This window comes from Pelobates fuscus, chromosome 1, assembly GCF_036172605.1.
Source record: "Pelobates fuscus isolate aPelFus1 chromosome 1, aPelFus1.pri, whole genome shotgun sequence".
Taxonomy (NCBI): Eukaryota; Metazoa; Chordata; class Amphibia; order Anura; family Pelobatidae; genus Pelobates; species Pelobates fuscus.
In genome coordinates, this window is record NC_086317.1 from 443,238,367 (window position 1) to 443,253,888 (window position 15,522).

Below are 15,522 nucleotides of genomic sequence, written 5' to 3' on the forward strand. Positions count from 1 at the left end.
ATTCCCTTAACCTAATTATTTGGGCAACTTCATGGGAATCTTGGTACATACAATGTTAAAGCATTACTCGTTTAAGGCAGTTTCACCGTTATGTGTTTTTATGCATTTATTTTTATATGTGCTGAGATGTGTCGACCTGGGGCCATCTACTGACTTAAATATTACTACAACTCTTTCACAATCTAGATTTGGTTTGGGTTTATCACCTAAATGTTTACTTCACTATACTGCTCCACTCGTTTATATATTTCTCTATAATCAGAATACTACATATCCCTAAATGGACTGAAGTTGATGGCATAAGAAAAAATAAACCAGAATGGACCAGAATGAGATGTCCCTGATTGGTGGTCAGGGATGAGTTGGCCGGCTGCAGGACATCTGTGTAAAAGCTAAATTTTTATATTATATATATTTGTACAGAATTTTAATGCATTAAGTATATCTAATTTCTGTTTATTATGTCCCTCTTAACAGTATGTATCAGTCTAAAAAGGTGAAAGGAACAGAATGCATTAGAGATAAGATTTGTATAAAAAAAAATTAAGAGGTAGTGGGTTATTGTGGGGCCAACACAAAACTGAAACTAACCAGAATAAAAAGAAACTGTACTTCAAGGAGAGAGGTTATAAAGACCATACCTTATATAAAGCTGTTGAAGCAACCCAGCAATTAGATAGTGAAATACTGTTGGATTATAAAATTTTAAAAAAAGAAAGAACAGGAGCTAAATGTCCCCTTCATTTGTCAATTTTCAGGACTTCAGAATAATCAAGTTAGAAGGATAATTTCCAAACATTGGCACTGGCTGCTAAAGTACCCCACTCTATCAACATTCTTACCCTCCAATCCAAAAATAGTACATAGAGGAGTAAAAAATATGAAAAGAATTTTAACTAATAATATTCCGAATGCAGATAAATTTAAGTCCAATTTAAACCAATTAAAAGGATTTTATAGGTGTGGCAATTGTAATGCCTGCCGTAACACTCAGAGTCGAAAACAATGCATTAAAGACTTTGAAGCTAATGGACAGGTATATAGAATAAAGGAATTGATAACATGTAACACACAAAATGTTATTTACATGTTAACCTGTCCTTGCAGACTAAAGTACATAGGCAGGACAACTAGACAATTAAGAACTAGGATATGTGAACATGCCTATAATATTAAGAGACAGTATCAACAGCACCAGGTACCTCTACATTTCCAAAAGTTCCACAATTCTGACCCCTCCCAACAGATAAATAAAAACTGGAAGGGGCGGTAATTTTATTCAAAATCTAGGCTGCACAGAAATGAGGTGGATATTTGAACTAAATACCCTCATCCCCAATGGACTTAATAATGACTTTGAAATCTGTCATTTTTTAAATTAAATTAATTAGAATTTTTAAATTTACAATATAGTATTCAGTCTAAGCAATATAATAGAGGGAATGTAATAAAATATCCACCTCTATCCTTAATCATTTTTATTCTTTATTTTTTATCCATTCATTTTTAATTGAATTTGCACATAATACTTTTTTCTTTATATCTGTATATTTTACACTGTCACTTTAAATTGTGTATAGTGGGGATGGTTATAAGATTTCTGTATATACATCTGAAAGAATGATATTGACATTTGTGGGGTTTTTTCCCCCTATCTCTACGAAATTAGGTACTGATAATATGTATGTTCATCATGTTCCATTTGCATTTACATTTTAATCATGTTTTATTTATTATGCATATACACATTGTTGATTTAATGATGATTTTTATATTGCATTTAATTGTTTTTATAAGCTTTATTATAAGCTTTATTTTGGTGGTATAAGTGGATAAAGATGGCTTTATGATAAAGCAGCCTTCATTGATAATATGAAGAGTCTGCTGAATCAATGGAATTCAAAGGCTAATTACCAATACAGACATTGGGCGGTAAACGTATAATGCAAAATGCACCAATTAGAGAGACATTCTGCCCTATAAAAGTACTTTGGGAACACGGAAGAAAGAAGCCTCATTACGTCCTGACAAAGCCGTCTGAGAACGGCGAAACGCGTAGACGACGTCAATATGCACAGAAGGTGGGAGGAGCCAAGCGAAAGCCGAGAGATTTTGAACGGCGATTGCAGTACAGCGGAGCAGCTGGCAATACGGACTCCATAGATTCAAACCTCGCCTGACCAAATCTGCAGGAGACATCTCCCAGTGTGGGAAAGCGTGCTTGTGAGTCACGGGATTATATACCGTTGCACTCACCATCATATCTAGTAAGCAGTTATCTGTTTACATACCGTTTTATACCTTGTATTTTTTAACATTTAACCCCTTAACACCGCAGCCAAATGTACAAGTTGTGAACGAAACAAAACGTAAACAAAACCTGGCATTTGCGCTATATGTCTGTCCAACCGTAATTCACCTCTTTCATATTAAATGCACCCCCCCTTATTATATATCATTTTATTCAGGGGAAACAGGGCTTTCATTTAATATCAAATATTTAGCTATGAAACATAATTTAATATGAAAAAAATGGGAGAAAATAAGATTTTTTTTTATTTTTTTCGTTCTTCATGACATTTTAACTGTCAATGTCATAATACTGTTTGCTTTTACTGCAATAAAATACACATATTTGTATTCAGCAAAGTCTCACGTGTAAAACAGTACCCCCATGTACAGGTTTTATGGTGTTTTGGGAAGTTACAGGGTCAAATATAGCGTGTTACATTTGAAATTGAAATTCGCCAGATTGGTTACGTTGCCTTTGAGACTGTATAGTAGCCCAGGAAATAAATTTACACCCATAATGGCATACCATTTGCAATAGTAGACGACCCAAGGTATTGCAAATAAGCGATGTCCAGTCTTTTTTAGTAGCCATTTGGTCACAAACACTGGCCAAAGTTAGCGTTTGTATTTGTTTGTGTGTGAAAAATGCAAAAAACGCCAATTTTGGCCAGTGTTTGTGACTAAGTGGCTACTAAAAAAGACTGGACATACCCCATTTGCAATACCTTTGGTTGTCTACTATTGCAAATGGTATGCCATCATAGGGGTAATTTTCATTCTTGGGCTACCATAGGGTCATAAAGGCAACGTAAGCAATCTGGCGAATTTTAATGTGAAAAAAATTAAACACAAGCCTTATATTTGACGCTGTAATTTTTGAAAACACCATAAAACCTGTACATGAGGGGTACTGTTGTACTCAGGAGACTTCGCTGAACACAAATATTTGTGTTTCAAAACAGTAAAAAAGTATTGCAGCAATAATATCGTCCCTGTAAGTGCTGTTTGTGCGTGAAAAATGCAAAAAACGTCACTTTTACTGGCGATTATCATGGTTGTAATACATTTTACTGTTTTGAAACACTAATATTTGTGTTCAGCGAAGTCTCCCGAGTAAAACAGTACCCCCCATGTACAGGTTTTATGGTGTCTTGGAAAGTTATAGGGTTAAATATAGTGCTAGCAAATTAAATTCCCTATACTTTCGGCATGGGTGGTCAGGCAGGTCCCGCTAATTGTAATTAATTAGGATACCTAATTATGTAAAATTATTACATAAATATATGTGTAGAATTAATATATGTATATATATACATATGTGTATATATACGTATATATATATATATATTTTTTTTTTAATATTTTTATTTATATATAGGTATATATATAGTGATATATACGTATATATTTATGTATATAGATATATATATTTCGTTATAAGTGTATTTTGATATAAATATATATATATTAATATCAGAATACAGTTAGAACGAAATAAAACACATCTATATATTTTTTAATATTTTATTTTTAATTATTTTTTTTATTTAATTTTTTTACGTATTTACATATTATTTTTTTTTATATTATTTATAAATATATATATAACAATAATTATATATATATTTAATCAGTATCAGTCTACGTGTAATTTGATATTAATATATATATATAATTATATATATATTAATATTAAAATACACCTAGACGGTGTATGTGTATGTGTGTATATGTGTATATATATACTTAGATCATATATATATAATATATATATATGATCTAAGTATATAATTTATTTATTTTTACACTGTTTTAAAACATTTTTATTTTATTTCCAGCCAGCAGGGGGACTAACTGTCATTACAGTTGGTCCCCCTGCTGGCAATGCAGCAGGCAGCTATACCGGCCATGTGATTGTGAGGTCCTCGCAAGGACCTCACTCTCACATGGCCGGGAGGGCTCCTGGAGGGCGGACGTGCCGCGGGGGGCTCCCTGGGAGTCCCCTGAACCGCGATCGCCGGCGTGGGACCGCCAGCGACCGGGTAAGTTACTAAAAACCGGAGGGCGTACTATTACGTCCGGCGGCGTTTAGAGCCGCTTTTAAAAGGACGTAATAGTACGCCCTCCGGTCTTAAGGGGTTAATGATTTATGTGAAGATTTGTTTGTTTAATGATTACATTTACGGAGTATCTAAATGTGTTAAGTAGCACTATATGAAAGGTGCATTTCAAACACCATATATACAGATCTGCACTATCATTTTTAAATTTTTATTTTTTATATACACAACATATGACTTTGAACGTACGACTACTATCCATTGAAGCGTATAAGTATACCTATTCCTTCATTTCTTAATTTTGGTTGCTTGTGGAAAGTGGCTGATCACCTAAATGTCGCTCCACTTCTTGGAATATATTTCTAAACATATGCAAACGCTATCTGAAACAATTTGCCTTTATTCACACACACAAAAACAAAAAATATGTATCACCTTGGGATCGATAACATCCACGTTATTTGATCTGGGCGTCTGTAAATTCTCTTTTTCTGTAAAAGGAAACCAATTAAACACAAACTGCAATGTGAATTGCACACTTTACCATGTTTAATATTTTTTGTAATTATTTGTCTTCTAGGATAGTTCAGCATTGGAAAAAAGACATCACCACAATCTTCCTGATACTATAGTGTTTAACTATTTAAGTCCTCAGCCCCTGAAAAGGTGTTTTTACTCACGTGGCTGGCCCCAACTTCATTGCTGAGTTCACCAATCTTTATGATGTCAGCCAATACAATGCTTTCTCACAGAAAAGCATCAGGAAGCTATCGCGCATTTTAACCACGCGCCTTTATGGAATTCCTTTGATACAGGCAGAAGCAACAATAAATCCACTCATCAAATCTTCTGTTTGACATGCTCACTTGCTAACTTTTTTTTTCTTTTCTTAGTGCTTGACATGCTTTTCCGGCTGTACTACTACCCAAGTCTGAGTTAGACTAATTTTCTGCTTAAAAACCTTAACCATCTCTGTCAAAGAGGCCTATAACCCACCAATTCTAGCTAGTTCAGCAGAATTGCCCTCATACTTGCCCAGCCACTAAACTTTCCCAACATCCATATAGTTAACCTGAAAAACTGTTAATCCTACCATTGCTTCCACCATACATATATATCACATAGCCTAGTGCTTGTGGAATTTAGTTTCAATAATAATTTAAAAAAACTAAACTTGCTAAAAAACCGAATCCATAAAAATCCACAGAAAGCCCCTGTCCCCCCAGCTAATCAATATAATTTAACATAGAGATAAGTTACATTTGAGATAGTAACGTACTCCCTCTCAAGTCCAGTGCTGCCATATTTTAACACCCACCTCCAGTCACCTACGCTCTGCGTTGATTTGCTCTACTAGTGAACAATTCCCCAGACATAATGATTTACTAGCTACAACAGTGTCAAAGGGATGCTCCACACTCAAGAGTCCATATTGCCAAGATAACAGGGTTGTGGTCTCTGCACCCTTATGAGTGTTTAATCCATAAAAGAGAGAGAACACAGAAAAAAACACCACACTCCTTGGTTAACAACATTTCTGAATATTTTTACGTGTAAACGTTTGCTGTCAAAAGACTGGGTGGCTAGCAGTTGAAAAGATGACAGCATGATTTTAAGGATCCGCTCATACAGCATTTCAAAAGCACTTATCAATGCCTTTTTTAGGGGCAATGAGGTCAAATGCAAAGAAAAAGCAGGTGAGCCAGCATCACCCAGGCCCCGAATGACATCCTCCATTCGGAGTTACATGGAGACACCATGAGTCCTTGCCTCTTAGAATAAGGACTCAAATATGGCACCCAGTCTTCAGGCTTACAGGGCCGCTACAGCATCACCTTACACTAGAGTGGATCATCCACCAGCTTGGACAGTGGGGGCCTCTACATTATCCACTGAAGATGACATCTTTCAGTTTACAACTCACCTTTCCCGAGTGATAAAAGACAACGTTGTTCAGTTTTGGATATATAGCGTTCTTGGGTTTTAGAGTCTCTCTAAAAGAGATAGAAGTTTATTCTTTTATGGATACCACACAGTCTTCAATCAGCGACTGCCAATTTTCTAGTCATGCGCACTACATGGCTCGACAACATAGATAAAGTTGTAGAGTCAACTTTGAGAGGCTACATCTCAATCACACTGAGGGCCAACTTCATTCAAATGCTCGTCCAATCGTCGGACACCGTTGACCGAATGATCCAGGCATACTGGGCTTTAAAACAACGGCCACCACGCTGCATTGCAGGCTATGCTACTAATGCTACTTTAGATTTCCTGCAGGGATTGAATCAACAGTTTCCTAAGTCATGATGTACAACTTTATCAGGACATTTCCAGATACAATGTTCGAAGAGTGCGGAGACAAGTAACACTGACCCTCTGTGAAGCCAATCGATGCGGCAACCCTTTTGCTCTAATTAAAACAGTTATTACAGATCGCTGGGGGATGCTCCCGTATTCACCAGGGCCGTATCCCTCTCAGATGTTAGAGTTACAGACTGGCAGTCTCCACAGTTTAGCTGCTGCACCTCTGTCTCCTAGACCACAAAGACTGGGTCAGCGTCTCAAAATCCCGGCCATGTCATCTTGCCCAGCTATGATCAGCCTGGGGACTGTAGTAGGCCCAGAAGTTCTACATATTCTCCCCCTACACATAACTATGTAAAGATTTGCTGGGATCTCCCTATTAAGTGTGTGTGGGGTCCATATGTGTACCCTCTTTTAATATTAGCCATTTTTGAATCTTCTATACACAATCAAATCTCTCACTACCTTTTTTTTTCATACTAGAGCAACAGAGCTTGACACGGGAATTGATCCCATCTGAAACATTGTGAGACAACAATAATTTGCCCACCAGGCCTATTTCTACTATTTATCAGATGCACATTGTTAACAGAACAACCCTCTTTCCCTGCATAATTCAGAGGCAGCAGGTTCTACAGATTTCACTAGATAGAGTGGACTGACAAGTGATTATATCACAACACAAAAGTACTTCTTCTACAAAGATTCAGAATGAGGTGGATCAGCTGCCAAAATTATTACATGACTGTATTCCTACAATCTCAAATGTTTGCTGGAGATGCTCAGAGGATATTGGCAATAAGGTCCATGTTTGGTGGTCATGACAAAAACTGCAAAACTTTTGGAAAGCAGTGCTTGAGATCACAGCAGACTTTAATACCCGCCTCCATTTGAGGATGTGGACATCCTCTTACATTATACTGCTACATCCATCCTGTACAGGTGGAACCTGGTGCACCTGTTTGCTTGGAGATGTTGAAAGTCAGTTGCACTTGTTAGTATATATCAACATATCTGCAGACTACTCAATGTAGGCAACAGTCATGAATCAACACTGGTTGACATTCTGTGTGTCTGCTTCTATATTTCAATAAAGGCTTATAAACTATAAAAGTAGACTGTTGCTCCTCAATGTTTAGAAAACACACATTTCTTGATTGCAAAGTGAACAGACTAACAGATGCACAATTAACGGAGAGGCATTCATGTAAAACACTTTTGTAAATTATTCATAATTACAATTTTGAAGAGCTACTTTATAAAATCATACCACAATCAGTCTTGCAAAAGTTTGTTTGAACAGACTCTTCTTGTGTAATGTCCATCTCTTCCCTGAAAAGTATAAAAATAAAACCATATATATCCCGTTATACACACACACAAAAAAAGAGATTTTAATACTATTAAAATTATTATTTTTTTTTCAATTTGAAAACTTGGTTATTAGTGTTGCACATTGTTCAACTTTCGGCGCCTGTTCGCCAGGGTACAGAATAAAAAGGAGAGGTTGTGCTGGAACATTTTGGTACAGCATAGGGGGCATGAACATTGCCAACTTTACACATTGCATTTCTTTTCCTGTGCATCCCTTCTGTGCCCTCCTGATGTTAGTGTCACGTCCTGCTCTGTTCTGTGGAGATGTCTGGTCTTGGCTTCTAGTATCTAGTACTCTTGTTACGTTTCCTGTTTAGTTTTTCTTGGTTTTTTTGGTTTTCTATTCTATGTCTGGTTTTCTTTATGCTGGGATTTCTGGGTTCATTCCTGTAATCCATCCCTGGGATTCCCAGTCTCCAGGTTTCATTTAAATGTTTGTTTTATGTTGCCACACCCATTTGTTTTCCATCATTCTGTAGGGATGGTGATAAGGAGATGCTAGGAGTCCTATTAACAGTGCCTTTGCGCATTATGTCTCCCCATAGGAAAGCATTGAAAAATCATTTCAATGCTTTCCTATGGGGTTTTGAGCGACGCTGGAGGTCCTCACACAGCGTGAGGACGTCCAGCGACGCTCTAGCACAGGTTTCCTGTGCTAGAAACCAGGAAGTGACCTCTAGTGGCTGTCTAATAGACAGCCACTAGAGGTGGAGTTAACCCTGCAATGTAATTATTGCAGTTTATGAAAAACTGCAATAATTACACTTGCAGGGTTAAGGGTAGTGGGAGTTGGCACCCAGACCACTCCAATGAGCAGAAGTGGTCTGGGTGCCTGGAGTGTCCCTTTAAAGTAAGCTGAAAATAATAAAGAGAGTGACTCAGCCTGGTGAGATGCCAGTGTTTAAACCTCCAAGCTAGGTGTCGTCTAGTTCTTGGGAGAAAAGGATTGTAACTACGCTACCTGCATTTTACCTACATTTTACCTGCTTCATCCTGTCTACCAACAGAGATACCGTGGATAATACTACTACTCTGCTACAACTTGGACATTATAAATAAAATTACTTATGTTTAAATAAAGTATAGAAAAATTAAGTTGCTGTATTTACTGTATAAGGGGAAGAAAAAAATAAAACCGTAAAAGAAATCAGAGACTAAAAACAACTTTAAAAACAGACAGACATCCAATATCCCAATATACTGGAAGGCTCCCTTGCACCTAATCTGGTTGTTCACCGGATTTAGAAAAAAAGACTTCAGCAGAAATCCACAATAAAATAATTTATTACTACTTTAAATAAATCACAATGTATCATATAAACAAAAAACAAACAGGTCCTACGCATTTTCTCCACTCTAGAGGAATTCAAGAACCCAGATGTGTAACCAGCAAAAACCATTACAATTAAAAGCATAAAAGAAAAACATACAATGATGAAGATTGAATGTTTTTCTCTGAGGTTTTCAATCTTACATTTCACCAATTACACTATTTTCTGTAGTTTTATAGGTTTACACTGCATCCCACTATCGTGTTTTTTGATGTATGTGTTAAAAGACATATAAGGGAGGGTCGCTAGGGAAGCTGACACCTTTGGTCCACAACCATTATTGGAAAAGCTAATTATTAATAGATTACTGGAACAAGTTTAGGACTTTTGCTTGGTGGGATAGTGCACTCTCTATTAAACAAACATACTTATCAGAAACATCCATGGCCTGGTCTCTGTCATTCAAGTTGGCTTCACAGTCACTTTGTATTTCGTAGGTTGTGGATGTATACGCCTGTTTATGAAATAAACTTTTCTCAGTATAAAAAAATACTTTATATACTTATATTCTTATACTATATATTTATACTTTATATACTATATATTTATACTTTATATACTTATATTCTTATACTTTTCTCAGTATAAAAAAGGTGTAATGATTCATTGACTAGTGGATTAACAAAACCTTTCTAATGGTTTAGTGTACCTCTTCCTAATTTTGGAGGTGTCCCTCCTCCCACTTTTCAAATACATTTTAAAATATGTGCGTCATGTGACTGAGCTTTTTTCTTTTACAAGTGTCTTGTATTTTGTTTTGTAGTCTGTTTTGCTCTTTAATTCAGCTCCATGATAACCTGTTAAAGCTCAAAAGCCCCTGTCATGAATAAGGCTGCAAAAAACAAAATTGACTGTGCAGTGTGCTCAGACAAAACATGAAAAAGTAAATATTCTTTAATATAGAATATTTAAAATTAAAACAGTGGCAATACAGGTCACTTAGATACATGTACATCCAGATACATGTACATCCTAAACTGCTCACATCTAAATTCCGGAGTCCTGTGCACAGATTTCTGAGTCACAGAGCAGGTGTATGCATTTATATAAGCAATCTTCAGTTAACGGGTTACTCTAAGCACCATGACCACTTCAGTGGTTTGAGGTAATCATGGTGCTTAAAGTCTGTATGTGCTCCGTTTCAGTATGAAGTGCTGTACATAAGTAGATAATTTGTGCTACCTGCCAGAGGAATAAATCCACCTCCATCAGCGTCATTAGCCAGTCCAGAATGAGAGTTTGGGGGTGGCCAATGTGAATTATGTGAATATTTCTGTGTGCAGGGGGTCACTTAGTAGCTGAGCGCTCTTGGCTGATGCACTCAGTTAATGAATGATAGCCAACTCTGCAGAAGCCAGTTGCAGTTCAGCCGCCATTAGAGGAGGTTTGGCACCTGGTTGGATCCACTTCAGAGGGCAGAAAGTTGCAAATGGTTTTCCCATCACTGGGAAACTGCACCAAGGTACTCCTGCCATCATAACTACTACCCGGGTGCTGTAGTGGTTATGATGCTTGGAGTAACCTTTTATTAAAGGACCACTCTAGGCACCCAGACCACTTCAGCTTAATGAAGTGGTCTGGGTGCCAGGTCCAGCTAGGGTTAACTAATTGTTTTATAAACATAGCAGTTTCAGAGAAACTGCTATGTTTATCAATTAGTTAAGCCTTCCCCTATTTCCTCTAGTGGCTGTCTCACTGACAGCCGCTAGAGGCGCTTGCGTGATTCTCACTGTGAAAATCACAGTGAGAGCACGCAAGCGTCCATAGGAAAGCATTATGAATGCTTTCCTATGTGACCGGCTGAATGCGCGCGCAGCTCTTGCCGCGCGTGCGCATTCAGCCGACGGGGAGGAACGGAGGCGGAGAGGAAGAGGAGAGCTCCCCGCCCAGCGCTGGAAAAAGGTAAGTTTTACCCCTTTTCCCCTTTCCAGAGCCGGGCGGGAGGGGGTCCCTGAGGGTGGGGGCACCCTCAGGGCACTCTAGTGCCAGGAAAACGAGTATGCTTTCCTGGCACTAGAGTGGTCCTTTAATAACTTTTCAGCTGACAACATAATGGCGATTTAATTAGCTCAATGTGGCGATTAACTTTTTGCTGGGATTTAAACCATTATGCAGGTTTGATAAGTGAGCAGCAACCACACTAAAATACAGGTTTGTATTCCTAATGCTTTAGTTTTCCTTTAACCAAACTGTAGTGCTACCAGAACTAATTAAGCCAAGTTAAAAAAAAACAAAAAAACTGGCAGAGCTATCCTATTCCACATTTAGACTTCTAATAGGGCTATCAAAGCTGACTACACCTCTTCAATTATATATTTAACACCAGAATACAACTTATTGTATTTTTTCTAGTGAGTATAATCATTCCCTTCAGGCTTTTTGCTGTAAACACTTTTTTTTTTCAGAGAAAAGGCAGTGTTTACATTACAGCCTAGGAATACCTGCACTGGCCACTCCTCAGATGGCTACTAGAGGTGCGTCCGAGGGCAGTGCTGTACAGTGTGCAGCACTGCTATTCAGTGTCTCCACCCTCTATATGGAGACACTGAATTTTCCATAGCGATTCATTGATTCAGTACATTTCTATGAGGAGATGCTAATTGTCCAGGGCTGTGTTTGGCTTGTGCTGGCTCTGCCCCTGATCTGTCTCCTTGACTGTCTCAGCCAATCCTATGGGAAAGCATTGTAATTGGCTGAGAGAATCAGTTCTGATGATGTCAGACAAACAGGCAGATAAGGGGCAGAGCCAGCAGCAGCAGACAAGAATAACAGTAAGACTGTGCTATATTTAGAGGATTCATGGGGGCTAGATGGTGTTTTTAACATTATGAGGTCAGGAATACATGTTTGTGTCCATCACCCTATAGTGTTCTTTTAATATTGCACATAGTTTGGTATCTGAATGGTCTGCATACTGACAACAGCCAAATATGCATAGAATTTTCATTAGCCAGACCAGACCTCTGGTTAAGATACACCTCAGGCAGCTAAAGGCTTTACTCAAATCACTGAAATGGTCATGGTGCTAGGAGTAACTCACTCTAATTACATAAACTTACCACACAAACAGGGCACAACAGACTCATGGAATCTGGTTCATAGGAGCTTTCTGCACATAAGAGATGTCCACACAACAAACGGATTGTATCCCCACCTTTGGATCATAAAAACATCCTTGTGTTAACAAGGAACACATCATTGATTTACAGCCACGGTTACAGTAGCGTTTAGTTTAGAGATCGTAGATAATATTGTTATAATAAATTAGACCACACAATAAACACAGACACAGTTTATAAACTTTTCAATGGGCTACGACGCAAGGTTCATGCAAAGCTTATGACCATAGATCAATGTTAAACATAACTTTAACCCTTTATTTATCTTTTAACTTCATTACCACCAAATAGGCAGAGAATCTAGAGAATTACATTTTAAAGCCCTATATTTGACCCTGTAACTTTCCAAAACCCCATAAAATTTGTACATGGGGAAGGCACTGTTGTACTCGTGAGACATCACTGAACACAAACATGAGTTTTAGAGCAGTAAAACGTATAATGATGCCGATATCATCGATGAAAGGACAGTTTTTATGTGAAAAATGCAAACAAATAAATATTAACACTAACTTTGGCAAGAGTTTGTGACTAAGTGGCTACTAAAAAAGACTAGACACATCTCATATTAAAGGGACTCTCCAGGCAGCCATTTTTACTCACCTGGTTCCAGCACCGGGAGCCTTGTGAAGCCGCGCCCCCTATTTGTCAAAATGACGAAATAGGCGGGCGCGAGCAGGGAGCAATCAGATGCTTCCATTTGGAAGCGTCATTGCTCTCTTGTGCGCACATACTTCATAGGGTGGCATTCATGTGACTAAGTGGCTACTAAAAAAGACTGAAAATACCCCATTTGCAATGACTTGGGTTGTCTACTATTGCAAATGGTATGCCACCATGGGGGTAATTTTCATTCCTGGGCTACAGTACGGTCTCAAAGGCAACATAAGCAATCTGGCGAATTTCAATGTGAAAAAACTGAAACGCAAGCCTTATCTTTGACTCTGTAACTTTTGAAAACACCATAAAACCTGTATGTGAGCGGTACTGTTATACTAGGCAGACTTCGCTGAACACAAATATTAGTGTTTCAAAACAGTAAAACGTATCACAACAATTATATCGTCTGTGTAAGTGCCATTTGTGTGTGAAAAATTCAAAAAATGTCAATTTCACTGACAATATCATCGTTGTAATACATTTAACTGTTTTGAAACACTAATATTTGTGTTCAGCGAAGTCTTCCGAGTAAAACAGTACCCCCCATGTACAGGCTTTATGGTGTCTTGGAAAGTTACAGGGTTAAATATAGTGCTAGCAAATTAAATTCCCTGGACTTTTGGCCTGTGTTGTCAGGCAGGTCCCGCAAATTGTGATTAATAAAATGACCTAATTATGTAAAATTATTACATAAACATATGCGTAGAATTATTATATGTGTGTGTATATATATATATATATATATATATATATATATATATATATATATATATATATATATATATATATATATATATTTATGTATATGGACATACATTTTTTTATTCTACATGTATTTTGAGATCAATATATATTAGTTTTAAAATACAGTTAGAACAAATTTAAACATATATATTTATTTATTGTTTTATTTTTTAAGTATTTACATATTTAATATAAATATAATGAAAATTATATATATATATTTCATCAATATCATTGTATGTGTATTTTGATAATATATATTTATACTACTCGTACGATGGTTTCGGCACACCTCAACCAACTTTTCTCTTTCTCTACATTCCATTAACATAATAGAGATTCTGAGCTAAAATATATATATATATATATATATATATATATATTTTAATATTAAAATACACTTAACAGTGTATGTATGTATGTATGTATGTATGTGTGTGTGTGTGTGTGTGTGTATATATATATATATATATATATATATATATACACACACACACACACATATATATATATAATCTGAGTATATTTTATTTTCAACTGTAACTTTGTAACGTTTTATGTGAAAATACAGTGTTTACATTGAAAGCTAGGAACACCTCCAGTAGCAGTCACTCAGAATGCCACCAGAGGGACTTCCGAGTTCATTGAGGCATAAAACTCCTCAATCCACTCAGATCTGCTGTCAGCAGAGCACAGGGCAGCACTGTGCACAGCATTCTGTGATTCAGTATCTCCTCCCTCTGCATGCAGACACTGAACTTTCCTCATAGAGATTCATTGATTCAATTCATCTCTATGAGGAGATGCTGATTGGCCAGGGCTGTGTTTGAATCATGCTGGCTCTGCCCCTGATCTGCCTCCTTGTCAGTCTCAGCCAATCCTATGGGGAAGCATTGTGATTGGATCAGGCTACCACTTCTGATGATGTTAGCAGACTATTTTTTTTTTAGGCAAACAGCATGCAGAGTTACAGCTTCTGGCTTGAATACAGTAAGATTTTTACTATGTTTATGGAGGCATGAGGGGCCCAGGGGGGCTAGATGGTGGTGTTTACACTATAGGGTCAGGAATACGTTTGTGTTCCTGACCCTATAGTGTTCCTTTAAAAAACTGTGCTAGATGAATCGGTCCAGATGATTAATTTTATAAAAAGTCAACCATTACAGTCCGGACTATTTAAAATAATATGTGAAGATATGGGTAGTCACCACTCTGCTCTCCTTTTGCACTCAGAAGTCCGTTGGCTATCACGAGGTAAAGTCCTTGTTAGAATGTTTGAATTGCATCAGGAGTTGTTTGCATATTTCCAGGATTATAAATTTGGATTATCTGATCGATTAACAAACACTCTGTGGTTATCCAAAGTAGCATATCTTGCAGACATATTCACACAATTAAATGAAGTATGTTTATTACAAGGAAAAAACACTAATATTTTTAATGCAAGAGATAAAATATTTTCACTGTCTCATAAGATTCAGTTTTGGACCTCATCTGTTGAGCAAAATAATTTGAACTCTTTGCCAACACTTAAAGGACCACTCTAGGCACCCAGACGACTTCAGCTTAATGAAGTGGTCTGGGTGCCAGGTACCTCTAGGATTAACCCTTTTTTTTATAAACATAGCAGTTTCA

The 15,522-nt window shown here is 37.1% G+C and overlaps 1 protein-coding gene across 1 annotated transcript in view; it reads right to left on the minus strand.

Moving 5' to 3' along the window:
* The window catches only part of LOC134583421 (uncharacterized), a 49,029-nt gene that overhangs the window by 17,560 nt on the left and 15,947 nt on the right, over positions 1-15,522 (minus strand). Inside the window, exons 2-5 of the mRNA XM_063440365.1 lie at positions 12,424-12,518; positions 9,733-9,818; positions 7,930-7,991; positions 4,788-4,843 (exon numbers count right to left, since the gene is read on the minus strand). Coding sequence (XP_063296435.1) covers positions 4,788-4,843; positions 7,930-7,991; positions 9,733-9,818; positions 12,424-12,518 — 299 coding nt within the window. The remainder of the gene's footprint in view (positions 1-4,787; positions 4,844-7,929; positions 7,992-9,732; positions 9,819-12,423; positions 12,519-15,522) is intronic.